Genomic DNA, 27,947 nt, shown 5'->3' with positions numbered 1-27,947 from the left:
CCACATCATGTGCCCCCTTGTAAATCTTATAACACTCGTCGAGTAACCCTGTACGACTGACCGAGTAACCCCAATAACCCCTAACTTATATATTAGAGTTGCTAAAACATAATATGTACCACGTGTAACCTTTAAACACTAAAGAGATGTCATGTCACCTCCATAACATTCGAGACCAACCGGTAATAAGTTACAAGTCTTACCATCTTAGCTATTCATTTATTGTTTTTTTTTTATCAAATAATTGAATAACATAATCAGTGTTTACATTTTTGTTTCAAGTCATGAAATTTTTAGATGATAGATAATCTAATCATTAAGAAAAAATAATCGAACATGATTAGCGAACTAAACAAGTACAAACTAGAATCTCGAGGCATTGCCCGTGCCACACTCTAGTTTGAATGATTAAACATTGTAATTATCAATTTTATATGAGCTAACCATAATTCCCAAATTTATAAATCACAATCATTTATGTATATAACCCATGTATTAAACATTAAATACTCATATTGATGATAAAAATTTCAATTTTCCAATTCCCAAAAATTATAAACCTTAAAATCCCCTAGTTACTTTAAGAACCTTAATTTCCAAATTTAATACCCCAACTTTCCAAATTTATACATAAATTACTAATTCTATAGATTATAAACCCTAATTCTCCAAATTTATAATCTCTAATTCCTCATGTTAATAATTTCGAGGTACATAATTACAAATCAATGAAACTTTGTGTAAAGTATACTACTAGATTGATTTTAATATTCTTTTAACTGAGCTATTAAAATCTTATTGTTTAGATGATGAAGTGTTTTATTTTGTTCACGGTGTTTGGTAGTAGAAAATGGAGAAGAGGAAAGACGATGAAAAGTTTCCAGGAAAATTGACTCATTAATAATGGTGTGAACAAATTTAGTCATGCAATATGTTGTTGAATGATCATTTTATAACTTATTAGAATACAAAATTAAAGATATTAATGATCAAAAGTTGGAAATCGACAAGACTTTCCGAAAGGTCAAACTATTGCAATTAAAAAAAACAGAGGAAGTACTCTCTTTAATTTGTTCCTAATCCTTGTACTCCCTCCGCTTTTAAATACTTGCTCCACTTTCCTTTCCGGCCGTTTTTAAATACTTTCTCCATTTCCTCTTTTGGAAAGCTTTTACAATATTTAATTCATTTCTCACACTTAGTGGACCCAACATAATTCTCTCCCTCCTCCTATTCTTCCACTACTTTTGCTTTTTACAATTTTTTATTTTCTCAACTACCCCACTACCTCCATATTTTATTACTTTATCCAATTTCTCCTAAAACTCCGCGCATGGAGAAATGGAGCAAGTATTTAAAAGGAAAAATTGAAAAGAATAATCCCACCTTTCGCCCATTTGCTCAAAATAATCCCACATTTCCGAATTCCAGAAATAATCCCACCTTTGTTCCCCATATTCTCAAAATGATCCTTTTTACCTTTAACCTGTAAAACAGGTTAGATTTTTTTTTCTTTAATTTTTTTTTATTATTTTTCCCTTTAATCTATCTTCTCTCACCTCACCCCTCCATCCCTGTCAACCACCTCCACACCACCACCACACACCAACTCCAACGCAAACACTACCCTTGCTCCACCGTCCATAACAACAACCACAACTCACAAGCCACAGCTAATCCCCACCTTTTGCAGCCCCCATACTCAACCTCAACATAGAACTCCAACTCCCCTACCCCTGCCTTCTCTTAGCAATGCACATCAATTGCGAGCTCGACCCCCAATCCTACGAGCTTAACCACCACTCAAAATCATCTTTCTCTTTCTCCTCCTCCTTTGAAGCTCATCAAACCTCCTACCTTCGTCACTCCTTCAATGGTAGAATTGGGGCTTCAATTAATCTGAAAGTGGGTTGAATTGGGGCTTCAATTAATTTGAAATTGGGTTGAATTGGGGCTTCAATTAATTTGAAATTGGGTTGAATTGGGGCTTCAATTAATCTGAAATTGGGCTAAATTGGCTTACCAAAAGTATAATGCGGCAGTTGTTGACCGGCTTTTGATGTTATAAGCGGCGGAAGCGGTGCTGCTGGAGGTGTTGGTTTGCGGCAATGGGCAGTCTGGTAACCAAGCTTTTGTTGTTGTCGATTTGGGTAAATTGTTCAAGTGGGGAGTGAGTGAGTGACGGGGAAGGGAAGTTAATGTTTGGGTTTCTTTTTTTATTTTTTTTCCGGTGTGTGGGTGGCTGGATGTAGTGGTGGTGGTGAATTAGGTGGGAGGAAATCAAGGAGGGCGGCTGCAATATGTGAGAAAAAATGAATTAGGTGGTGATTTGGCCGGCTTTTGGCTATTCCGGCGGGCAGCTGATCTGACGAGGGAGGGGTGGCTCCGGCAGGACAGTAGAGCAAGGAAGAAGACGATTTTTTTATTCCTTTAATTTTTAAAAATAAAAAATAAATAAAAAATAACCAATTAGAAGACAACACGCGGCAACATACCTTCAAAACCGGTTACCAATTTCACTAACAAGTAAAAGGCTCATTTTGGGAAGATGGGGGTACAAGGTGGGATTATTTCTAGAATTCGAAAAGGTGGGATTATTTTGAACAGATGGGCGAAAGGTGGGATTATTCTTTTCAATTTTTCTTATTTAAAAACGGAGGGAGTAACATTTTGACATCTATATGTGCGATGTACAAATTTGTCCATAAAATATACAAGTATGCAATTATGTATATAAAACAATCGTAAATAAAAAAATTGTTTGAGATATACAATGAAACGGATTCAACAACAAATTACACATTAAAATTTATTTTTTTTATAAATAAATTGTTATCCCTCTTACTAATACAAAGTACAAGTATTCAGAAATAGAGATAGTATACACAATTACATAACATGAAAAAAAAAAAACAGTCCGGAGTACAACACCCTCCCTAGAAAACAATTTTTTGGTCTTTAGAGAGGCACAAAGACGGGGTGAGAATTGATCCCAAAATTTGCCGAAATGACAAAAGCTCTAACCAGTTGAGCTATCCCTTACTCTCCCCCCCTACCCCCCTAAAAAACATGTGTGCTTAATTGATTCAAGTTTATCGTGTACACACTCCGGCTAAAACTAAAGTGCTTTAATTTCAAAGTGCAGAACTATAGCAACAACGAACTGAAAATGGGTTCTACAACTCCAGCAATAATGAGTACTCGTAATGTTTATGCATCAACCTCACATTTTCCAATCATCTCTTTCTTTCCATTAAACCCCATTAAATCAATTACACTCCCAAATTTTCATATTCAACAACAAAAACACCATCATTTTCGCTCTCTTCACTTGAAAATCCAAAGAAAAATTGCCATCACTGCTTCATCAATGGCTTCCACCAGGTAATTTAGCATATTAATTGATTTATATTATTGGGTTAATTGAATTTTTGTCTCTAAATTTGTAATTAGGAAAATGGAAGTAATCTTGCCTCCACCTCTTGATTCTACTTCAGACCCACCTTCATTGTTTGATGGCACAACAAGGTTCTACTCCTAATTTTCCATTTTTTCGAAAAAAGGGTGAAATTTCCATTTTTAAGGTGGATTATTGATTTTTTTTTTTTTTTGAACAAGATTATTGATTTAATTGTGGTGAGTTTTGATTTTTTTGAAGGTTGTATATTTCATACACTTGCCCATATGCTCAACGGGTTTGGATTACTCGTAATTGTAAGGTAGATTTTCTAACTTTAAGTCTTTAACCCATATGGAGTAATTTTTTTTTTTAGGAAAAGTAGTTTTCTATTTTAAAAAAAAAAAAAGCATTTCCATTTTTTGGCATGATTTTTATTTTTATTTTTTTTTTTTTTTTTTTTGGGAGAAGGGACTACAAGATAAAATAGAATTGGTGGCCATTGATCTCAAAAACAGGCCTTCGTGGTACAAAGAAAAAGTCTACCCATCAAATAAGGTAATCTTCTTCATTTCTACGGAGTACTAGTATTTGCTTTGAAGGGCTAGTCTTTTGTCAAATAGGGTTAGTCTCCTAAATTTGCAAAACTAGTCTAGGGATCGTGCCATACACTGTTATTACTTATTACGTAGTAGTAAAGTTCAATTTATTATTAACCTAACAATATGCAGAGTACTTGTAATTATTACTCCGTATTTTTGTAACACACCTATTAATCCTATATATAAAGTGAAAAGGGGTTTAGGGTGATAAATTTTACTTTTCCAAAATACCCCTTTCATTTTTACCAACCAGCCTTAATAAAAAACTACCATCTAAAAAAATATTAACATAATATCATCCTTTAATAAAAACTACAATACCGTCTAAAAAAAACTAACATGTGAAATAAAAAATTGAAAAAAAACAGAAAATTATACTTGACATATTCACATGCATTGTATGACTAATATTTCTCATCCCCGCCCTTGTGGTTCAAGTGATTAGAGCTTCCTTCCCGATTCCAGGAGATTCTGGGATCGATTCTCATCCCCGCCCTTGTGGCTCTCTAAACACCAAAATTTTTACCCATGACGATAATCCGGAGTTCCAAATGCCCCCCTACAAGCCAAAAAAAACCAGCAAGTGCCAACTGGAGTGTGAAAAATCGGCTAAACCAATCCCCCAAATCCCTACTCCTTATCTCTTTCCCTTAGCTTTCTTAGTGCTGCAACCTGACAACCTCGCCGCACTAGGGCGTCGGACCACCGCCATCCGCCGCCTTATCTTTGTCGCAACTCCATCCCACCACCAATTTCAGCTTTTCTTACCTCCAATTTTCAAAGGGATGTTTTTATACCATTAATTCCGGCAACTTTGCAATTTGAAAATTAGGGTTTTATCATCCTCATTTGATTAAATCTCCTTAAAACCCCAGAAAAATTAATGCTCAATTGATTAAAACCTTGAACACCCAGTAAATTAATCCTCATTTTGAAGTTGATTTGATGCATATTCGCCTCATTATCATGCCCAGGCTACCCGTTTTGATGAGCTTGCCTCGACTCAACTTTGCTCAATGCCGCCCAATTTTCTCTCTCCTTCATGGAACCTGCAACAATGGCGGTTATACCCATATTCCTGCTTCTTCTTCTCTTTCTTTCATTAGCAAAAAACCCCTTTTCAGTTATCCCTTTTCTTCCACCTTTGCAGTTTCTACTGCTGCGGCTTCTTCAACCAAACCTGTTTCTTCTTCGGATGTTCCGGGTAAAAGGATGTCATTGAAAGAAAGGAAAAAAGCCCGAAGTGTGACGCCTGAATACATACTGAAGTGTAAACTTGATATGTGTTCAAAGTTTAATAAGCTTGATGAAGCTCTGCGCCTTTACGATGCTGCTAGAGTTGATGGTACAGAACTATCTCTTCATCATTATAATGTACTTTTTTATTTGTGTTCTAATCATGCTTTGAATGGTATTAGTGATTGTGGTATTGATAGTTTAGAAAGGGGATTTGAGATATTTAGACAAATGGGTATTGATAGAGTTGTTCCGAATGAGGCTACATTTACTAGTTTGGCTAGATTAGCAGCTTGTAAGAAAGACCCGGAAATGGCTTTTGATTTAGTTAAGCGGATGAAGGATAGTGGTAATGTTCCGAAGCTTAGATCGTACGCACCAGCATTGTTTGGGTTTTTAGAGAAGGGGGATGCTGATGGGGCGTACAAGGTGGATGCACACATGATAGAGTGTGGGGTAGTGGCTGAGGAGCCTGAGCTTGCTGCTCTTTTGAAGTTGAGTGTGGATGCTAGGAGGGGAGATAAGGTTTATGAGATGTTGCATCGATTGCGAACTAGTGTGAGGCAGGTTTCTGAAGAGACTGCTAAGATAGTGGAATGTTGGTTCAAATCTGAGACAGCTAGTGGTGTTGGGATGGAGAATTGGGACGTGGGCAAGGTGAAGGAAGGTATAATGATGGGTGGAGGAGGGTGGCATGGGCAAGGGTGGCTTGGTAGCGGTAAATGGGGGGTTGTAAAGACCGTGATGGATAAGAAGGGTGTGTGTAGTTCCTGTGGTGAGAAACTTGTGTGCATTGACATTGACCCTAAAGAGACTGAGAATTTTGCTTGTTCGTTGAGTTCTTTGGCATGCAAAAAAGAAAAACTGGCTGACTTTTTGAAGTTCCAGCAGTGGCTTCGGAGTAATGGACCTTTTGATGCAGTTGTGGATGGTGCTAATGTTGGCCTTTGCGACTCAGAATCTTTTGACTTTAGGCAGCTTGCTAATGTTGTAAATAGGCTACAACAAATTAGCCCTACAAAGAAATTGCCTCTTGTCATTCTTCATCAAAATCGTGTTTATTCTGGACCAGCTGAAACTACTAATATAAAGAGAATGTTGGGGAGCTGGAGGAAGGCTGGTGCCCTTTATGCCACCCCGCTAGGTTCAAATGATGACTGGTATTGGTTATACGCTGCTGTTAGATGCAAGTGTTTGTTGCTTACAAATGATGAGATGAGGGACCACTTGTTCCAGCTGCTAGGAAATACTTGTAGCATTTTCCCTCGATGGAAGGAAAAGCATCAGATTAGGATGACAGTCTCAACAAGTGGTCTTGTCCTCCACATGCCTCCACCATATTCAATTGTAACTCAAGAATCTGAAAGTGGTAGTTGGCATATACCTACAGTGACAGGTGATGACCTCGAAATACCTAGACAGTGGCTCTGTGCTACTAGAGCTACTAAGATTAAATCCAAAGTTAAAGCTCAATTGTTCAATTGAGTCTTTAAAGATTGATCACTTCATGGATAGAGACTAATAAAGAGAGAAAGATTGAATCTATTTCTAGTGGTTAGTATCTTGGGTTTCTGCTTCACATTGCACAGGCGGTAGTATGTTTGAGATTGATAGCTCATCTTTTTTAATGTAGTCTTTGTGATCATATTTTGGGATAGAAATTCCCTTGACTTGTATTTGTTACATCTATGAAGTTATTCTCCTATTTTTTCAAGCAACAGTCTAATATGTGACATCACCAACATGACAATGTCAAGACTGTTATCCTACTTTTGTCAAAATTCTTCCTTCAAATATATTGTTCCATTTCAGTACAAATTGGCCTCTATAGTGGATTATAAAATTTTTTAAGATATGAAATGACAAGTTTGTTTTGAAATCATCAAGGGAACAAAGATACTGGGAGTCTGGGATCTTTGATCATAAATCATGGTTATGGGCACTGTGACTGAATGTTGAAGTAGTTGCTCTGTTATACGTATGATTCTTCCAACATTTATCAAAATGCTTTATCAAAAGCCGGCAAATTTCATGTCATAAGTAAAAGCAAACCCAACTCTTTCTTCTGACTGGTGTCCAAGTTATAATAGTGAATTTGTCAGTTTCTCTTCTTTAAAATATATCCAATGGGACAAGTTTTGATTATAACAAAAATGTAGTATTAAAATGGTTTCTTGATGAAGCTATTTCTTCTTACTACCACTGTTGCCATTTAAAATAATGTCAGGTTCCATCATTAGAGTACAAAAATGAAGTTAGAGGTGAGAGCCTTGATTTGATGAAGTTTATTGACAGTCACTTTGAAGGGCCTTCCTTATTCCCCAGTGTAAGCTTTGGAAGATAAATCCTTGCGTTTATTTGCAATTAGGTATTTAGGTTAATATCTCTCTCTATTATAATTAATTTTATCTTGCAGGATCCTGTGAAGCAGGACTTTGCTGGCGTACTATTTTCTTATATTGACTCATTCCATAAAGCTATAACTTCTTCTTTCAAGGAGGATGGAGTGAATGCAGAGACTGGTATATTGAAATCTGAACCACATGTTTTTTAATCATTGTTATGGCTTTCACAATTTCCTTTGTCATCGACATCAGGTGCTGCCTTTGATTACATTGAAGATGCGCTTTCCAAGTTCAATGATGGCCCTTTTTTTCTGGGTCAGTTCAGTCTGGTATGGATTTATGCTTCAAGTTTACACTTATAATTTAACGCAAATATTTGATGAATGCTCTTCCTCACACTCAATCACTTATAGCAAATATGAAGGTTGCTAAATTAACATCTGAAGAAGCATACTCTTGCAGTCTTGCTATTCACTATGGAATGAACTGTAACCAGATATAAATTTTGTACCTTTGGATAGTTTACAGGGTCAGAATCCTTCATTTGTATTGACTCTTCTCATGACTTCCACCACAGGTTGATATTGCTTATGTCCCATTCTTTGAAAGATACATCCCCTTTTTGAAAGATGTGAGGAGCTATGATATTACAGCTGCGAGACCTAAGATTGCTATGTGGATTCAGGTATAATAAATTATTGATCAAAGACAGTAGTATAATTAAGTTTAGAAAAAAGAGAACGCAAAAGAAAAGCTTCTTATACTCCATTTATTTAAAATTTTAACTGCCTAGTTTGACTTGTGAAAATTCTGATGGGGATAAAATGTTATTCTCTGTCATTTCGAGGTAAGAGGTTAATACTTTTCTGTTGCAATGTTTTCCTATCATTCTATGGTGGTATTTCATTGGTCATCCTGTACATTGTAGTCCTGGACAAGAAGTTTGAAATAGCTTTTAGAGTCATGCCAGATTTGGGCGAGGTAAGTTTCAAGCTAGGTATGGGTTGGGTCCATTTGGGTGCAGGTCATATTCAGGTAAAGTGAGTTTTGGTCCGGATTTGGGTTGGATCTAGTTCGGGTCATCTAGGTTAGGGTACGGGTAGTGTCTTGTTTGGGTATGAGTCGCATTGGGTTGGGTATTTTTGGCCTGGTCTACAAGCAGCCAGAGGTTAAACTGGCAACTTGGCAAGAAGCTCACAACCAACTGAACACTTAGGCACTAACCTTGCTAACTTCTTCACTTGTATCTGTGCAAACAATCATTAAATTTATCTCACATTCACAGTAGTTACTAGTTACTTAGAGTAGTGTCTTGTTTGGGTATGAGTCGCATTGGGTTGGGTATTTTTGGCCTGGTCTACAAGCAGCCAGAGGTTAAACTGGCAACTTGGCAAGAAGCTCACAACCAACTGAACACTTAGGCACTAACCTTGCTAACTTCGTCACTTGTATCTGTGCAAACAATCATTAAATTTATCTCACATTCACAGTAGTTACTAGTTACTTAGAGTAGTATCTTGCTGCATTTCCTGGAGCTTCGTAGTATTCCTTTCTTTCCATATTAGTATGCTCGGATACTGTTATTCTGTGCACACTATGGTCACCTAAATCTCACAATGCCAGTCACTAGGGTTTCTTTAAATACTAAGTCAGTTGAGGATATAACTCCAATTCACCCCTGAGCAGTTCTTTCATCTTCCTTGTCACTCAGACTACTTTTAATCTTTGCATTCCAAATAAGCATATTATCACAAGTAGAAAGTTTGCCTAAAATGGCTGGCCAGGTAATGAAGTTACATTTGGGAGGTTTAGGAATGCAGGATTGTTGCAAATCATTTTGCTCTCAAGGAACTAATCATCATGATATATTCATCTCTTTTTAGGATATGCTTATTGAGAACAGTTGTAGGCCTTAGCACTCAGAATTTTCCTTACCATGAATGAAGCCTGTCTAGGCACAATCATAGTAACAACTAACAAGGTCCCTGTCCTTCACATAGTACTCATGAATCCATTTCAACCATACCTTTTCTTTTCTTCTATGAAATGCTCCATAAAAACTTAGTGCTGTTTTGTCCCAGTGTCTAATATATATACTACGTATAATGTTCCAACCCTTGCTGCTACTCATACCCAACCTTTTCCTGGAAACAGAGTCCTTTTAGACGCCCTAGAGCTCCCAGTCCAAAGAAAGGTCGTGCAAGCTGCCTGTATTGCCTTTATTGCATTTTGAGGCAAAAGGAGTACTTGGCTCCAGTAAGTTTGCCACTGAGTTATTGTAACGTGACGCTTTGTCAGTCAATTGAGTGGTTTCCTGTACAATGCATATGAATTCACAGATTTTTTTTGGCAGGCAGGTAGCAACCCCCCGTCAATCAAAAAAAAAAAAAAAAAAGAGTAACCTGATTTGTGAAGGGACGCAAACTGATTATATAAAAAAAATCTGGGTAGTAAGGTGATTAGACTATTTGCAGGACCTCCATTTTCCGTTCAAAATATTTGGATGAATTTATTTCATTTTTCTGTTGGGAAGGCTATCTAAGCTATTTTCTTCACTATTTGGCCAATAAGATACCCTTATCTAATCTCTCTTATTTATACTTTGTGTGTACTCCATCAATTGTTATTATGAAGTATAAACTAGCCTTTATGTGTTTCTAGAAACTCCTGCACCTGTTAAACTGTTACATTAATCTATTAAATCAAGGCATAGAGTGTGTGGTAGGTAGTTATTTAGCTAAATAATACATCTACATTACTGTTGCATTTTTGCATCTGTTAGGCTTCAGTCATCTGTAATAGACTCAAATCAGTAACACAACAAAACCAATATAACAGCAATGCAAGTTGTAATAGGCTTGTTGTCGGACTTGTAATTTCTGATTTTTATTAGTGAATTAATAAAGATGGAAGCTTTAATGTTGATTGATAATAGTGGAGGGGTTACAAAATTATAGGGTTAATAGCACTCCCTAATAATGGCTTGACGCCATTACTCTCTCTAGGTTTCTGCCTACTGCTCCCCCCCCCCCCCCCTCTCTATTTATACTAAAGCTTACGACTAACCTAATAGTACTGGACTAGACTACCAATATTGCCCCTCCTTAGGTTAGTCTATTACATCATCTTGTGACGTTTAAGAACAGAAAAATTCCAAGATTCAAGACACATCTAGCCTATTTGTACTGCTTCCTGTGAGTTCTTAAGCAACCCTTTGCTATAAGCTAACAATACCAGTGGTTTTGTGGCTATGTGCTCATGAAACAGACCAAAGTCTAAGACCAAATTTCAGTTCATTTCTTGTATTAATCAAAACATGTGGACCAGTAGCTTGGAACGATTGTGGTGCTTAGATGATTCATACATTGTGGATTTTTCAAGAAAATCTCTGCTTATACAATGCAAAGGGTTGAATAACTTAATAAAGTAGTCTTTAAATTTTTATTCCAAATAAAAGTATCTTAAAAGCTGTTCAAGCTTAACCATTCTGTGTGATAATGTCGCAGGAGATGGATAAAATAGAGGGCTATAAGCAAACACAAACTGATCCAAAGTTGCTTGTTGAAAGTTACAAGAAACGTTTCTTGGTAATGACTAATGATAACACTTTCTATCAACTCGTATATATTTGTATGCATGTATTTTTCATACATTATGTTTTATACTCTGTAGCACATAATTTTCGAACAACTTTATATGGTACTCCAATTTTCTTTGCAGACCAAGCTTTGACGAGAGGATGAAGCTAAGCTACGGAAAGCTTGTTATTTTTTTTTTTTAATAGAAGGTGATAATGGATTACATGTGGAATGAATCAATCCTCTAAACTCGAATAACTGGGGTAGTTGTCAGCTTAATAAGCCATGCTTGTTAGCATGAGGAATGCCCTTATATTTTCAGATACTTCTTGTATATTCTCAGTGAAAGCTTTAGTACTTTTACTTTTCAAACTGTGATGTATTAGAGCTTTTACTAATGTAATACAAGTAATAGAATTTCTTGGTAAACTGTATGAAGTATTTCCCAGTGATTGCAATATCTTTACCAGAAATATATCAGATAAGTAATATCCAAACTAAAATTTTTGGTATCATTTTGAAACTTTGGGTAGATGACATTCATGACAACCAGCTTGATTAACTCCTTTTTGCCTATTTTACTTGAAGAAATTTAGGATTATTGAGGGTAAACCAACCCCCAGTACTCTCCTTTCAATATGCCATGTCATCTACACTCAAAATGCAATCAGTAATCATGCAAAATATGCTTCAATCAATGCAATTCAATCTTAGCTTCAAGAATTGTGCTAATAGTAATACAATGTTTCTTATAACTTATACGAAGTACAAATTATACGATAGGTAGGACTAATAAAGGTGGGTACGTATAGGCCCACGAGCTATGCTAGCATAGTTTGAGCTCAAATTGGGTGTGCTTAGAATCAGCCTAGTAATAGTGGTGCTTAGAACGAGCCTAGTAATAGTTGTACAGTGCCAAGCCGTGTCGATCTTTAATAAATGGTGCTTATGCAAGACTCGGATCATGTGCCATGCACGTCATTATACTAGCACATCCCCTCACTAATTTTTAATAAGAGGGTTCACATGCGGAACATCCTATGAGTTTGTGCTAAATATTAAAAATGATGTCCATGCATGACTCATATCTTGCCGACATACGTTTTCGGCATATCAAACTTTGCATGAGCTTGTTTTGTATTGGACTATTTTCTTGTTAGGCTTGATCAACCCTTGTATCAATTTGAAGTTTTGAACTATGTCCACTTTTAAGTATTTGAATTACACTCTTTTTTTTTTTTTTTTTTTTTTTGGGGGGGGGGGGGGGGGGGGGGGGTAAGAAGAAGGGGCCTCATTTGAGGGGAGCATAATAAATAATCCAATTGAGTCCCAAATAAAACATAGGCAAGTTGCATGTACTTGTACCAATTTTTTTTGCTAATATTAGTAATTAATTAAGTAAATCACACTTTCACAGTTGCTAATTTTTATCATACATTTAAAACTAACATGCCACATCAACTAGCAACCAAGTCAAGTGGGTTAACAAAGTTATTTCCGGTACCTCTATCATCATCATTGTTCAAATTTTCACAAAATCACAAAATCATTCAATTCAACTCATAAAAAATTTCCCTTTTCCAAATTTAGCAATCCAACTTAATCAAAGTTCTCCCTAAAAACCCACCTAATTTCCATAAAAATATCTCTATATAAATCTCACAACTTTTTCCAATTTCATTATTTTCATTTATTTATTAAATTTCCCAAAAAAAAAAAAAATAAAAATAAAAATGCCACCTTTACAACTACTTCTCCGGCGCACAATAGCCACCGCCGGCGGCGCAAACCCACCATTAATTCTCTCTCCTCCGGCATCAATGGCGAAGCAATTAATCCCAAGCACCATTGTTTATTCCTCAAAGAGGAGCACGTTAGCAAAAAAGAGGGGCGCGTGTCATGGAGTTGCGTGTGCGCACGTTAAGGGGTTAACTACAACCACTACAAAAATAAAGCAAATGATAACATACAACATCCCTAACAACATTAATAGGAAAAGGGTATTTATGCTTTCTTCTTCATCTTCCTCTTCTTCTCCAATTTCAGAGGAGAGAGAAACTAAGAGTAGTGAAGAAGAAGAAAAGGGGGGTGATAGATTTACTAGGGTTTGGTTCGTTTGGGTCTGAAATGGGTTTCAAGGATAAGCGAAACGATGATGATTTGAATCGAAACGGTGTCGTTTTGTCTACGAAGAAAGATCAGGAGGAAAAGGGGGATGATTGTTCTTCTACCAAATTGCTTACATTGCCTACTGTTTTAACCCTTGCTCGTGTTGCTGCCATTCCTGTTTTTATTGGAAGTATGATGTTTTATTTTTGATTTTTGGTTTTTGTTTGGTTATGAATCTGATGGGGTTTTTGATTTGTTGTGGAATTAGTTTTGTTTGTTGGGTTTTAGGGATTGGGATTGATCTGATTAGAATTGGGGTTTTGTGGGTTTTCATTGAATTGTTGTAATTTAATCTTGTAATGTGGAACTTTGCTGGGTTTTTGTGATATGGTTGATTTTGGATTATGATGCTTAATTTGGGTGTTTTTTTTTTTTATGTTTGTTGATTGGTTTATTTTCATTATGAATTTTGCTAGTTTTGTGAGCTAGAAATGCAAAAAAAGTTGTGTATTTTTGTTGGGATTTTAGGTTGTTTATGTTAAAGTTGAACTAAATACTGGTTTTTTGGGGGGCAGAGTAAACCTTAAGCCTTTGTCTTGTGTTGGTGATTTATCTCTTGTTATTGCTAAGATATTTTGTTGATTTTTCATGGTGGAATTTTTTACTCTTTAGGAAAGTGCCGTGCTTTTTTTTTCTTGTAAGGAACTAGGAATTACATACAAAAAAAAAAAAATAAAAAAAAAATCTGAATTGATCTTAATGGCTAGATAGGTACTCATATCTTGGACTCCCCCCGTCCTTCCTTGGGACTTGGATGCTTATTTTGTTGCTCGTCAACAGTTGTAGAATGATTAGACTCTTGGGGTTAATTTACATCTTCTGTTTGTAGAATAAAGAGTTGCTTTTGTTTTTTTTCTCATTAGTATCAGAGCTATTCCTAGATTGTTGTTTTGCACTGATGCTGTGCAGTTTGTTTTAATCACAACTCAAATGCTAAAGCAGTAATTAAAATGTTTTATTTTTTATTTTTATGGTGATGATGCTGCACACCGATAATTGCTAACGTTTAGGCTTCTGTTACCAGCATTTTACGTGAATAGTTGGTGGGGAGCAGCTGCCACGACCAGTTTATTTGTTGCTGCAGCAATCACAGATTGGCTTGATGGCTACCTTGCCAGAAAGGTATTTATGAAATAAAGTTATGTGCTAAGATGAATTTGTTTACTTCCCTCACTTATTGTTATACTTGGGCAATTTCTTTCAGATGCGTCTAGGTACGGCATTTGGTGCTTTTCTGGATCCTGTGGCTGATAAGGTACTGCCTATAGGAAAAACCTTTGTAAATGTTGTTGATAGTTGAAGTATTTTCTTAGTAATTTATTGATTCATCTTCTTGGTTGATGCAGCTTATGGTCGCTGCAACGTTGGTCTTATTATGTAGCAAACCACCTGAAATTGCCTTATTTGGAGATATTCCTTGGCTATTTCCAGTACCAGCCATTGCCATTATTGGGAGAGAGGTTTATTTGCATGCCCTTTGCTTCAAAATTCTCAATTTTTACAGATAATTTATGTGATGTAGTTGATTCTACCTTATGCTTGTGTGTTCTGTTGACAAGGCTGAGTTGAATATTGGGAACCCATACCATGCTTGTAAAGCCAAGCATTTGTTTATTTGAATCAATGTATTCTGAACTGTCTAAACTGAAGTTCCTTGAAAATCTTAGCTGATGATTTGATGATAAACTAACAATTTAGTGTTGTCTGTTACACAGTATGGTAAATTGAATGGGTACGAAATCATAGTTCATGGATAGAAAAAAAAAGAGGGTGGGGGAGGGGGGGAGGTTATGGTGAGCAAGTTATTTAGAGTCAAAGGCTTAGGCACATTCCCTGTGTATAAAGGCCTTTATAATTTTTCAATTGCTCTAGTATATGATTTAAGTATTTTTTTTTTTGAGGGATATGATCTAAGTACTTTGCTGACAGCAATTGAACTCTTTATTAGCTTCTTTATTTTACACCTTTGTTGACTGTAATATCCTTTTGAAATTAGAATGGCCGCTTTGTTGTGATTTGTGACTTTGTTTACTGGCACAAAAAAAATAAATTATTTCCATACTCTTCTACTCTTTGATTCTGATCCAAAGCAGTTGCTTGATTAAACTCCTTAAGTTCCATTATAAACTTTGTTATTATTTTGGGTTGTCCTAAAATAAACTTCACATTTTCTTTTGTAAGAAGTTGATTATTTTGAACTTTAGTATTTCCTCTTTCTCACCATCCCATCAATCGTATTTCTTTCTTATTCTTAACACTACCTCTCTTTATCCACATTCAACCTTTACACAACACTCAACAGCTATTCTTAATCTTTATGCCCAATCCTTATGTGAGGTCTATTATAGGACACAGGGATCATTGCAGTTTTAGTTGGGTTTCTTGCTACAAAGAAAATTACTGGGGCAGGGTATAGTTTTTGATCCTCACAAAGTTTGACTTTTGTGATCCAAGTTTTATAAGTGTTACAAGTATCATTACTATTGTTCTATTTTTTTCTGAAATTAATAAGCTGTGATGAAAAAAAGTCATTGCTCAAGTATATCCTGAAAGACATTAAAAAGTTTTCACTAGTTTGCGAACTGAACATCAATCAAATATATATTAAAGAGTTCTGTTAAAAAATTGGCCATCAAATTACAATTTTAGGAATCCAGCTCTTTTCTAGTCAAATACTGGTAGGAAACATCCATGAAGCAACTTTACTTATAATCATATTGTTGAAATTCTGTGAAGAGAAAGAATACATGTGGGAATCAAATAGGATGGTAAAAAAGACTGAAGGAGGAGAAGGAAGGGAAGCTTGTGTGTAGTTGCTTGCATTTGACAAATATCTGTGTTTATACAACCTGTCTGCATTGAAATTTGCTGAATATTATTACTAGTATTTAATCGTAACTGTGTCTTGATATTACTAGTTTTACTTTCTAGGAGAGATTGGGGTATCATTGGTTGACCGATGAATAATGCTTCAAATTAATTGGTGGTCATTATTATGGTCAAAGCGAGCTGAAAAAGTGGAAGTGAGAGGGAAGGATGGTTGTTCAACTTCTTATTCACCAATTAAACACCCTTTGTGATGTATGGTTGAACCTGGCTTTAATAAGAAATTTTGATCACATGCTTGTATTGTTGGATAACCTATAGTACCCCCATAAAAAAAAATTCCCTCTCTACTGCTTCCTTTTATTTGGCTATGCTTCTACTCACATCTACTCTATTCCATTTTTGCAACCCCCCTTTATTTACTTTTTCCTCTATCTATAAAATTTATACCTTAGTCTCTCTTTATGTACCTGTTTCTTACAAATCACCTTCTTCGTATACCCTCTCGTTTTTTTCAAATTTTTCTGAATATATGTATCTACCATAACTATGAACAACAAAAAATGTAGGTAGTCTTTTAATCACCTGATGAATCTTTTGGTTCCTCGGTACCACATTATACAGTTGTATGTTTGATCTTGGCTCTATGATTTAGCCATTCTCGAGTTTTTGTTGATTGTTTTTTTCCTTAATAATTAAGTAGGCAGTTGCATTTTCAGTGCCTTATTTATTACACACAAAATTGCTTTTGCTTCATGGATAACCTATAGTACCCCCTTCATCAGGGTTGGCACGGATATTAAGAATAATTGCTCAATTTCGAATAAATATTGATAGAGGGAAGATAGAGAAATCAAGAGATTGTGTTGAAAAGAAGATTGTTAGGATGGAGGGAGAAAAGGAATGTGGAGTTTTCTTTAGAATATGCCAAATGGATAGTGTGAAGTTAAATTTTGGATGGAGGATGAGCTATTTTCTATAGAGCAGAGACTAAATATAATGATATTTTTTTCTGATGATTAGTATATGTATTATGCTTTGTGATTTAATTACTTTTGCATGTTCTTCAAATTTAATCATCTAGTTAACAAGCAGGCATCTCGCTACTAGCATTATTCATATTCTACATCTGCTGACTACCTAATTTTTCTTAATTTTTATACTCTTTCTAGATAACCATGTCTGCAGTTAGGGAATGGGCTGCCTCTCAAGATGCTAAGCTTCTGCAGGTTTGATAATCTTTTGACTTTGCTCATCTGTTGAATACATGGATTTTTATACAGTGAGAATAGGTGAACTGATATATATGATCATATGATTGTCACTCTTCCTAGGCTGTTGCTGTAAATAATTTAGGCAAGTGGAAGACTGCAACACAGATGACTGCACTTACTTTTATCTTGGCTACTCGAGACAGCAGGTATTTTCTTGCTTGAGTTGCTTCGATCTTATATATACAAGTTAAGAGATACACGCTACGCGTGTACGGTATAAGGAATTAGATGAGCGGTTATTATAGGGACATAGATAGGGTAGTTATGAATCTTATGATAAGACTTTTTTTTTAAAAAAAATAATAATTCTTGATTTTAATTGCAAGAAAAAAGTAATTTTACAACGTTGAGAGGGTAATTTGGGGATAATGAAATTTATCACCCAAAAGACCCTTTTACTTTATATATAGGGTTATAGGATTTATATATAGTGTATGTTCTAACTGTCATATTTCTGCAGTTTTGCTGCTAGCCAAGGGGCTCTAGCAACTTCTGGTGTTGCTCTGCTCTATATATCAGCCGGGCTTGCAGTATGGTCACTAGTAGTATATATGAAGAAAATTTGGAAGGTGTTAATGAGATAAATAGTGATACGCGAGCTTGCATTAGTTGCTGCCTCTTTGGTAAGTTCTACACAGTTATGTGGATCTGAATTGGTCGGTTTGTTGCTAGAGACATCCGGACTTGAGATGATGGATCCCCATCTTCGTGATGCTGAGAATGAAAGATACTGTGCTCCTCTGTATAATGCATTCTGCTGAATAATCTTCGGCCGGGTAATTGAAATCGCTTTTTGCGGGAATTCTTGTTCATATTAGTGGAGTTTTTGGGGGATTCGTCACGGATTGATTTTGAAACTATAACACAAGCCTAATCCCAGTATATTATTTTATGATCTGGAGATTCTTACAGCAACAAGCACTGGTTCGGATGGTGATAGGCAAGGGTTATTAGTTCTTGTTTAATGGTAGTAATTTTTTATGATATTATTTGTTGAACTTCAAAGATACAAACCTGTAATATACTTATATGCTGACTGAACAAAGCATGAGCAGCTTTGTCTTATAGAATTTTCAACTTTGTCATATGTTACTTCCTTCGTTCCTTTTTGTTTGCTTCACTATTTACATTTATTTGTCCTCTCTTTTCAACTATTGGTCTCGATTTTTGGATAACGTACAATCTTCTCGGTTCACCTTTCTTTGCTTTACTTGATCTCTTTTCTCCTTACTTCACTCTTTCGTCTTTGAATCTACGAGTATTAAGTTTATTTCTTGATCTCTAGGGTATATCTACCTTCTCCATGCTTTCATTCCATATCGGAATTGTACTTTTTCTCACCTTTTCAGATACCTTTCCCTCTTCTCGCGCAATCAGTATTTTGTCAAGTTGGATTGGTAAATTGTCTATTTTTTTGGGAGTAAGATTCAACTAAACCATTGATACTCATATCCTCGGAGGTACATGGTAACAAATGATTATTGACTCATTGACATAATATAATTATAAATTATTGAGTGAGAACCATCCATGAATTTCATTCTACTCTCAAAAGTTTATAATAGAGAACGAAACAAAACTAGTTTGTAATGCCATTTTAATCACTTATTTAACAAACATAATAAAGGTAAGTTTATTATACATTTCCACACTTTTTGCTTACTCTCTCGTTAATATTAAGTTGTAAAAGACACTGAAAGTGGTCGTCTGAATAACATAGGAAATTCAATTTTATGAAAATTAAATTATTGTTATAAAATAAAGGGAATAGGAGAGAAGATTGAGAGAGAATTAATCAGTATGTTCTACTTGTATTCCATATAATGGAGGTATAGATATATATAGATACAATACAAATGATAGGGTTTGCTTGGAGAATAATAAACCCTAAAATCTAGAAAGTTCTGGAATGATACAAGGGTATAATGGGCATCCACAAATATATATTTCATAACACTCCCCCTTGGATGTCCATTATCTAAGAATGTGCCTCGTTAAAACCTAATTAGGAAAAACCCTGTAGGATAAAAACCTAATGAAGGAAAAAGGGTACAACATTTTTCGTAATACGCTTGGGATGGTGCCTCGTTAAAAACCTAACCAAGAAAACCAAATGTGGGACAAAACCATGGTTAAGGGAAAAAGAGTACAGCGCGTATTTGCTCCGCCTGATGAATGCATAACGTATTAACGTGAAATCTTCCAGTGCAACAATTCCCGTGCGATATGGTTGGGTAACTTCTTCCATGAAGCAGAACACCATTTCTTGATGATTGATCCTTTCAAATTGAACTTGAATCTTCAAACCTTCACATGGACTTATTAAGGCGTCTTCATTTCTTCATACTTGTGGAAAGAATACAAGTGTTTACCACTATTTCATTCGATAGTTTTGTTTCGAATAATCATAACAATTAGATGTATGCCTTCTTCTGGAGGTCATATATATTACAAAATGATTATCAATAATTGATCACATTATCCAAATATAATTTCATGGCAACACTTATTATCATCATATATATTTCATTTTCCAGTATCATAAGTATTAAGAAATTAAACTAATTACATATTTTTCTCATGGCTCTTCTAGACCATAAGAATATTATTCTCACTCAATGGTATCTCAACTCTATTCTTTAATTAGACATTTCATTTTTTATATGAGAATTTGCCAATGAATACAAAGAATCGTTGAATCTCACATACTCAAACTTCAGGTTGAGATATTGATGATGTAATCATATTCACTTTTCATGAGTTTGATAATAATTGCAATATTCAAGATATAAAATATGTAGGGCTGTGTATTTAAATACGTCGTATATAAGTTCTTCAGGAACTCTTCTTACATGAATCATAACAAGCTATTATTAAATCGACGTCATTAATAATTTCATCACTAGTGTAAACCCATTGGAATATCCCTTTCTAATTTTTCATCAAAGTTGTAAACATATCTTACTATACTTTGAATGAACATTTACATACACCACAATTATTGTAAGAAACTAATGCATGCAATATGAGATATAGAAAATATGATAACATATTAACAAATATACAATGAGTAATGCATCTAACAACTTCCTATATATGCAATAAATAATCCATTAACTTATGACTCACACATGCATATGAACATAAGACTCAAAATGATGCAAGACACTGTACAGTGTGGATTAAAAATCCATATTTCATTGGACTTCTGGTCCATAATAAACTTTTGATCATTATCATTATGTCGACAACAAAATGGACATATATTTCAGATCTCTTATTCACTAGTCCATTCTATCATGCATATGCATATTATTCATCAGTTCCATTGTGTACCGGTATCATGAAATTCCTATAACATACATTTCGATGTTATTTTACTATGATATCTGAATGCATTTCTCATTGGTACCATCATAACTTTTCTTACATAATATGCCATCTATTATAATAATTCAGATATCTATACCACATATTAAGGGTATTTCTCACACTATGGTATTAATATACTATTATTATACTTTAAAAAGTATCAACTGCACTATCTTGCCGTATATTGCATATTTATATTAGAACCGATCTTACAAACTACACTTCAGGTGCAATGATTTAAAGTAAATTGGCAAGATCTATCTTAATGTATGCACATAATATCATTATCACCATAATCAAAACATATCTCTCTATTCCTCTAGATGGGTCATAACGGTATACAAATCAAATCATAGATGTGTAACATATGTAGATACAAAAGTTGGTATGTAACTTTACAAAGTATCATTAGAGGGATCAACTATTTATAGTATTATAATTTTGCCAACTTACTTCAATTCTTCCCCCTAAGTTGGTAAAATATCTCAAATGTTGGGGCAATTCTTCACCAACTTAGAATATAATTTCATGTGCATCAAATTTCATCTCGTAGGATCATATATATTCAACAAAGTTCTATTGGAGAATAATGAAATTTTGTTCTCTTCTAGAGATCATTATTAATAGGGGGTACATAATAAATTGTGCAGTTGCTAATTTCTTATTATATTCCTTATGTGCTGACATACAATAGCCCCAATCAAGAGAATTGTTGTACAAATATAAACTTTCTTGTAATTTCATTAAGAGGTGATCTTCGGGATCACTAGAAACATTAATAGTAATACTAGTTACTTAAAATTTTCACATATAACTTGTACGTGGTGAGCTTCTGGTCACCTAATATTTGTCAACATATAAATTATTCTAGTGAACTTCTAGTCACCATTCATTCAGAAAAACCAATATATTATCTCTTGAACTTTTCTTTTAACACAAAATATTAAAAATCACAATATAAAAATAGCTCAATCTCAATGTAATGTCTTGCCATTCAATTTATTTCATATATTTAACATGAGAGAGCGTCAGCACATTATTTCTTTCATATTAAATGAAACTTCAAGTTTTCATAACGGGAATTTATTAAACCCCGGATGGCCTAATTATTAATTATCACATCCAATCACTTTTCCTTTAGTATTTAATTTATGGTCAGTTTTATAATATTGGTGATCACCTTATTAGAGATACTTCATGCATGGCCATGAATATGATGTGATATTAGTACACCAATGTGTTTCCTTCTACAAGTTGGCAAGACAATTAACTAATACTCATACTCCACTATAGCATTGATTGTAATCTTGATACATGCTAATCTTGTTGGACAACATTTTATATTCTTCTAGAGTATTTTATATAACCATAACACATTTTAATGTACTAGAAATGATCTTTTCAGGAGATGCATCAAAATGTGTCACTTTCTCAAATTTGTCATTGTCAATTATTGCTCTTTTCCTCTTTCAAGGATTCTTATTGTTGTAACCCTTTGGATTACCATACTTCAGGTGTGCTAGTTTCAATAGCAACTGATCTTTGTCCTTCTAGGACATCAACTTAATATGTACATTTATAGCTAGTATATAAGTAATGACATTTATTCATATTCATCTTCAGGATGGTATCTTTCTAAATATTTGATTATCATGTGGCCACCACTATTAAATAAATTATTGATATTTAGGCTAGTGTATGTACCAAACTGACCATTAACATATTTAATTATTCATGTGCAAGGATTACATAAAAATAATGGAAGAAACACTATCTCCCCCTAATCCTTGCATATGGGGGTATAAAACTAGTCCAACAATCTTTAAATTCATTCTCTTCTCAAGCAATAAATTCTTTTAGCAATGCATGTATCAAACATAATAAAATTATTCTTATAAATTCTTACTTGTAACTCTTGCCCAATTTTATTAATTTTTATATTGAAAATTCTTAAAACTATGGGCATAATAAATACATTTTTCAAGCAAGTTTTCCACAATGTCATCCATCTCTTGCTCAAATATATATTGTGCAATAGATCGTATAACTTTTGCATGAATTATATCCATCATGAAAACATGCATATATCATCTCAATCATACAATTATTTCTCATTCATTTTCAGGTATAAGAATCTAGTTATCTATGAATTATTAATACTCACCAAAGTGTGGTATCTATAATAACCACCAAATTAAAAGACATTATGTCAACTTTTCTAAAATTTTGTACTACCTTTGTTTCGTAATAGTTGCAACTTTAGAATATTTTATATCTCACAAATAATACCCCAAAGTTGCAACTAATAAGAAACGGAGGTAGTATAATCATTCTCATGACTTCTTGTTTATAAAATCACATAAGTATTGTAAATTGTAGATTATTTAAGCAACATATTCTAGAAACTAATAGAAGTTTCTAAGTCATATATGTATCTTCATATTATTTTGAGGATTTTTGAGCCTTCATAAATTTAGGGAACTTCAGGTCCATCTGTATGAGTATATTATGTTCAATCGATTCAATATTCCTATAATCCAACTTAATGTAGGCATATAATATCATATATAATCTATCTTAATCACACATCAATAACTTTTTCAATATAGAAATCATGTCAGTACATTTCATCATAATATCAACTTATAAGGTTGCTAACATACATGCCATGTCAGCGAAATGAAGAAAAACATACTTAGATATTTCACAGAATTCAATATATCAAGGTCATATATAAACTTATGCAGTGCATAATTCAGTGTACACATCAATCATAGTTTTATAAATTCTATGCATTATGTAAAGCACTTTAGAGAAATTAACTCTTTATAGTTAAAAGAACCCTATGCATCACAATATGTATATGACATGTGAATAAGAAAATCATAACTAACATCTTGATAAATAACATATATTATGTATAAATCACTAAAACATATTTACTACCCCATATAAATAATCACAAGTATTCAAGAAATAGAGATTCAAACTTCATAATATTTTTGTGACCATAGATATTATGTCTAGGGAGAAATATCAACTTTATGCATGATAGTTCATGATCAATGTTAACTAGGCCTCTAAGAGGATGGATAGACACATTAATAGGATAAAAATTATGTCTTGAATCAATGTTCAACAAAGATTCATGGTCAACTAAAATTCAGCAACAAAGTTTTTGATTTTTGAATAATTATTGAAGTGCCTAGCATGAGCTTTAAATAGGCAGTATGGCCGCTCAAGGTACACACCAAATTAGCAAAACATTAGCTAAATAAACGGAGCTAATCAGCTAGCTTACAAAAGATAAATACTACTAAGCTGATAAGCTAGCAAATTAAGTCAACCGTTATCAAAAAAATTTTCTTAACTATCCTATATTATAAACCGAGTGTAAGGAAAAAAATCATTATTGTTTAATTCTTATAATTTTATTTAAGACTTGCAATGCCGGCTTTCAGAATACAAATTTGATTGAAAACAATTACGGAGTACATAATTGTAAATGCATGTGATTAATCACACACCTTTTGCAAAGCAATGACTTCCAATATCAAATATTCATAATGCATATTCAGTAAACATTATTGTATGGGATGATATCTGGGCATGACCGATATCTTGCGAAAGCACATGACCAGATCACAAGAAGATGCTGATATGTTGCAGAAAGAGGACATGTCGGCCTGCCGCAATTTAACACGTGGCAACAGAAACTCGACACTTGGCACAAAAGGTTGTGCATGGGTGAAAGCCACCTGTCAAGGTAGATTACTATAAATAAGTAGGTAAGACCTCATTAATGAGGATATTAATGACACACTCTCTCTCTTCTTTCTCTCTACTTTCTCTCTCTTACTTATCTTCTTTTCTCAAACACTTTCTGACTTTATCATCGGAGTGGTTATCCCCGGACCACCCCGGGGTTAGCTAACTTCTTCTCATTGTGTAGGTTCTCAGCTTGCCGATAGGAGTATCAGAATCTCAAGTCCGAGTTCTTGGAGGGGTTGGGATCAGACAGAAACAATTTGGCGCTAGAAGGAGGGGACAGTTGATCACTTCTATCGCCTAAGAACCTCACACAAAATATATATACAACAACAATAATCATGGCCGGAAACAATTTTAACAATGGAATACCAGTAGGACAACCCCAGGTGGAGATAGTAGATGAAACCCATACCCTAGAGGGTAATCAGTTCCATATGCCGATAACCCCCCCTGCAGGAGGAGGAGAGGCAGAGGATCCTATGGCAGCATTCACTCCAGACGAATTGGAAATAGCCGCAAGAGTGATGAGTGCAATGAGTAGGAAGAGGAAGGAGGCCGAGGCAGCACGGGCTGAAAGAGAAGCTGCTCAGGCAGATATAGGAACAGTGCACCGTAACCAGGAAGAACAGTGTAATCAGTTTGAGAACTCGTCAAGAAGACCCCGACATGAGTCGTCAGTAAGGACGCATACAACATCACGGCAGGATGAGCAATCCTCGAGTCGTGTTGTGAGTACCAGAACTCAGCAGCAAAGAAGCTCGCAAGTAGTAGGTCAAGCAGTACGCACGGTAGTGCAGTTAAGGGCATCCCCATTTGCCCAGCACATCTTAGATCAACCAATGGAGAAGGTGAAAATGCCGACTTGTAGATATGATGGAAGAGGGGATCCGGCAAGATTCATAACGTCTTATGAGGGACACATGATGCTGTACACAAACTCAGATGCAGTTTGGTGTAAGGTCTTTCCGACAACTTTGATTGGGGCTGCAGCCGATTGGTTTAACAACCTTGAAGTTGGATCAGTAGATAGCTTTGAAAGACTGACTGAGATGTTTGTAGGGCAATATGTCAGTAATAGCGTGAGGCAGAGAACTTCTGGAGAATTGATGGCTGTGGAGCAGAAATCAGATGAATCTTTGAGGGATTACATCAGGAGATTTAACAATGAAGCAAACACTATTCCGAAGTTACAACAGGAGATAGCCGTGATGGCTTTGATGAATGGGTTAGTTGATTCGGATTTCAAAAGGTATCTTACAAGGAAGAGTCTGCCGACATTGGCGGCGGCGTTCAGCAAAGCTCACGATTACATAAAGAGTGAGGAGCTGTTGAAGACGAGTAGCAGACATATGGTGGCCGGAAAGGGGCAAAGTAAAAATGAGGGGACCTCGTCTGGAGGGAGCAGGCCGAGAACTCCTGCCCCAGGAAGGGGAGGAGGAAGTCGGCAAGATACCAGACCGACAAGGCTGCCAATGAGATACAACACCTACACCCCCCTGAATGCGCCAAGGGCCGCAATCTACTCAGTGAACCAGAATAGAGAAGATTGGTCAAGGCCGATTCCCATGAAAGCAAGGTCGAGGGATGTAAAGAAATACTGTATGTTTCATAGGGATGTGGGGCATTATACGGAGGAGTGTACGCAGTTGAAGGATGACATAGAAGAGTTGATCAGGAAAGGGCACCTAACACAATACCGGATGAATACCGGCAGAAATCAACAACCGACACAAGCTGTTGAGAGGCAGCAGATAGAAGCAAGGCCTGAAAGAACTCAAGGAAGAATAGTCCGACAAGGGGATGCAGGAATACCACCGTTATCTACAGGAAGGGTGGATGTGATAACAGGGGGACCGATTCATGGAGGAACGATTAGCGGGGCAAAAAAGCATTTAGCGGAGCACCGACATCTGGTTTGTGCTTTAGATGTAGATAATCGTCCTCGGCCGGCATCAATACCACAAGTAGTATTTACAGAAGAAGATGCGCGGGGTGTAGTGTTCCCACATGATGATCCGTTAGTCCTGATAACCAAGATCAATGGGGCTGACATCAAAAGAGTGCTGGTGGATGGAGGCAGTTCGGCGAACGTGTTGTTTATGCAGGCTTTTACTGAAATGAATATAGGAAGGCAATACCTGAAGCCGGTGTCATACCCTGTGATCGGGTTTAATGGGTCAACAGTGAGGCCAGAAGGGAGTATTGTGTTGCCGTTAAGAATGGGTGATGGGCCGCAGGCTAGAGATGTGATGGCGGAGTTTTTGGTGGTGGATGTTAAGTCGGCGTATAACGCAATTATCGGCAGACCGATAATTCATGACATGCAGGCTGTTGTATCAACTTACCACTTGGCGATAGCCTATGTGTCGAACCTGGGAGCTGTGGAGAAGGTGTATGGGGGGCAAGTTATGTCAAAATCTTGTTATGTGACAGCTCTGAAAAATCCAGTTGGAAATGCCACGTTGCCGTGCAACTCAAAAAGAGAAAGTGAACCGACTGCTCAGGATTTGACTATGAAAAACTTTGATGTAAGACCTGAGGAAACACCAAGGCCGTTATCAGGAGGAGAAACCGTCCAAGTTGAATTACAACCAGGCAACCCCAGTAGAACAGTGAGGGTTGGGGCTGATATGGATATGGAGACTAGGTGTAACCTGATAAGTTTGTTACGAGAGAACGCCGACGTCTTTGCGTTTTCGGCTAGTGAGATGCCGGGTATACATCCTGAGGTGATGGAGCATAAATTGAATGTTGATAGAAAGTTCAGGCCGATAAGACAGAAGAAGCGCAATTTTTCAACTAAGAAGATAGAGGCAATCTAGGCTGAGGTTAACAAGCTCTTAGCGGCAGGGTTCATTGAGCCTTGCACATACCCAGAGTGGTTAGCAAATGTGGTAATGGTGAGAAAGCCGACAGGGAAGTGGCGAATGTGTGTAGACTTTACAGATCTCAATAAGGCTTGCCCCAAGGATTGCTACCCACTACCCCGAATAGACAGGCTAGTAGACTCAACCTCTGGTCATGCTATGCTCAGTTTTTTGGATGCGTTTTCGGGATACCATCAAGTCAGCATGCATAAGGCTGATAGGAATAAAACGGCTTTTATAACAGATGTTGGTGTATATTGTTATAAGGCAATGCCGTTTGGACTGAAAAATGCAGGGGCAACCTACCAGAAGTTGGTGGATAAAATTTTTGAGAAACAGAAAGGGCGGAATGTTGAGGTGTATGTGGATGACACAATAGTAAAGAGTAAGAACAAAGAAGACCATGTAGTCGATCTGAAGGAGACATTTGAGACCTTGAGAAAATACCAAATGAAGCTGAATCCGGAGAAATGTGTTTTTGGGGTGAAATCAGGGAAGTTTTTAGGCTTT

General features: G+C 35.8%; 3 protein-coding genes across 3 annotated transcripts; all 3 read left to right on the top strand.

Annotated features, from left to right (window-relative positions):
• Positions 1–3,082: 3,082 nt before the first annotated feature.
• Positions 3,083–11,587, top strand: LOC145596175 (glutathione S-transferase L3-like). Its single transcript, XM_081652595.1, has 10 exons — positions 3,083–3,384; positions 3,454–3,528; positions 3,659–3,719; positions 3,869–3,955; positions 7,463–7,561; positions 7,652–7,757; positions 7,833–7,909; positions 8,158–8,265; positions 11,087–11,167; positions 11,301–11,587. The coding sequence occupies exons 1-10, from the start codon at positions 3,170–3,172 to the stop codon at positions 11,310–11,312; spliced, it is 921 nt and encodes a 306-aa protein (XP_081508721.1). The 5' UTR covers positions 3,083–3,169; the 3' UTR covers positions 11,313–11,587.
• LOC145596174 (proteinaceous RNase P 1, chloroplastic/mitochondrial-like) lies at positions 4,534–6,949 on the top strand. The gene is made up of 2 exons (XM_081652594.1): positions 4,534–5,062; positions 5,150–6,949. The coding sequence occupies exons 1-2, from the start codon at positions 4,945–4,947 to the stop codon at positions 6,718–6,720; spliced, it is 1,689 nt and encodes a 562-aa protein (XP_081508720.1). The 5' UTR covers positions 4,534–4,944; the 3' UTR covers positions 6,721–6,949.
• A 1,084-nt stretch (positions 11,588–12,671) lies between the features above and the next one.
• LOC145596172 (CDP-diacylglycerol--glycerol-3-phosphate 3-phosphatidyltransferase 2-like) lies at positions 12,672–18,532 on the top strand. Its single transcript, XM_081652593.1, has 8 exons — positions 12,672–13,222; positions 13,263–13,457; positions 14,352–14,449; positions 14,532–14,582; positions 14,674–14,787; positions 17,326–17,382; positions 17,488–17,573; positions 17,888–18,532. Exons 1-8 carry the CDS (start codon positions 12,892–12,894, stop codon positions 18,009–18,011), a joined length of 1,056 nt encoding a protein of 351 aa, XP_081508719.1. The 5' UTR covers positions 12,672–12,891; the 3' UTR covers positions 18,012–18,532.
• The last annotated feature ends 9,415 nt before the right edge of the window (positions 18,533–27,947 follow it).

Source organism: Chenopodium album, chromosome 19, assembly GCF_948465745.1.
Source record: "Chenopodium album chromosome 19, dcCheAlbu1.1, whole genome shotgun sequence".
Taxonomy (NCBI): Eukaryota; Viridiplantae; Streptophyta; class Magnoliopsida; order Caryophyllales; family Amaranthaceae; genus Chenopodium; species Chenopodium album.
The sequence above is the reverse complement of the archived record's forward strand: the minus strand, read 5'-3'. Positions and strand labels throughout refer to the sequence as shown.

Bases quoted from the DNA above. Each gene is read 5' to 3' on its own strand.
- LOC145596172 (XM_081652593.1), top strand. From the start codon at position 12,892: ATGCCACCTTTACAACTACTTCTCCGGCGCACAATAGCCACCGCCGGC. The intron at 13,223-13,262 runs GTAGTGAAGAAG...TAGATTTACTAG, and splicing joins AGAGGAGAGAGAAACTAAGA to GGTTTGGTTCGTTTGGGTCT. The intron at 14,788-17,325 runs GTTTATTTGCAT...TACTCTTTCTAG, and splicing joins TTGCCATTATTGGGAGAGAG to ATAACCATGTCTGCAGTTAG.
- LOC145596174 (XM_081652594.1), top strand. From the start codon at position 4,945: ATGCATATTCGCCTCATTATCATGCCCAGGCTACCCGTTTTGATGAGC. The intron at 5,063-5,149 runs GTTATACCCATA...CCACCTTTGCAG, and splicing joins TGGAACCTGCAACAATGGCG to TTTCTACTGCTGCGGCTTCT.
- LOC145596175 (XM_081652595.1), top strand. From the start codon at position 3,170: ATGGGTTCTACAACTCCAGCAATAATGAGTACTCGTAATGTTTATGCA. The intron at 3,385-3,453 runs GTAATTTAGCAT...ATTTGTAATTAG, and splicing joins TCATCAATGGCTTCCACCAG to GAAAATGGAAGTAATCTTGC. The intron at 7,562-7,651 runs GTAAGCTTTGGA...TTTATCTTGCAG, and splicing joins GGCCTTCCTTATTCCCCAGT to GATCCTGTGAAGCAGGACTT.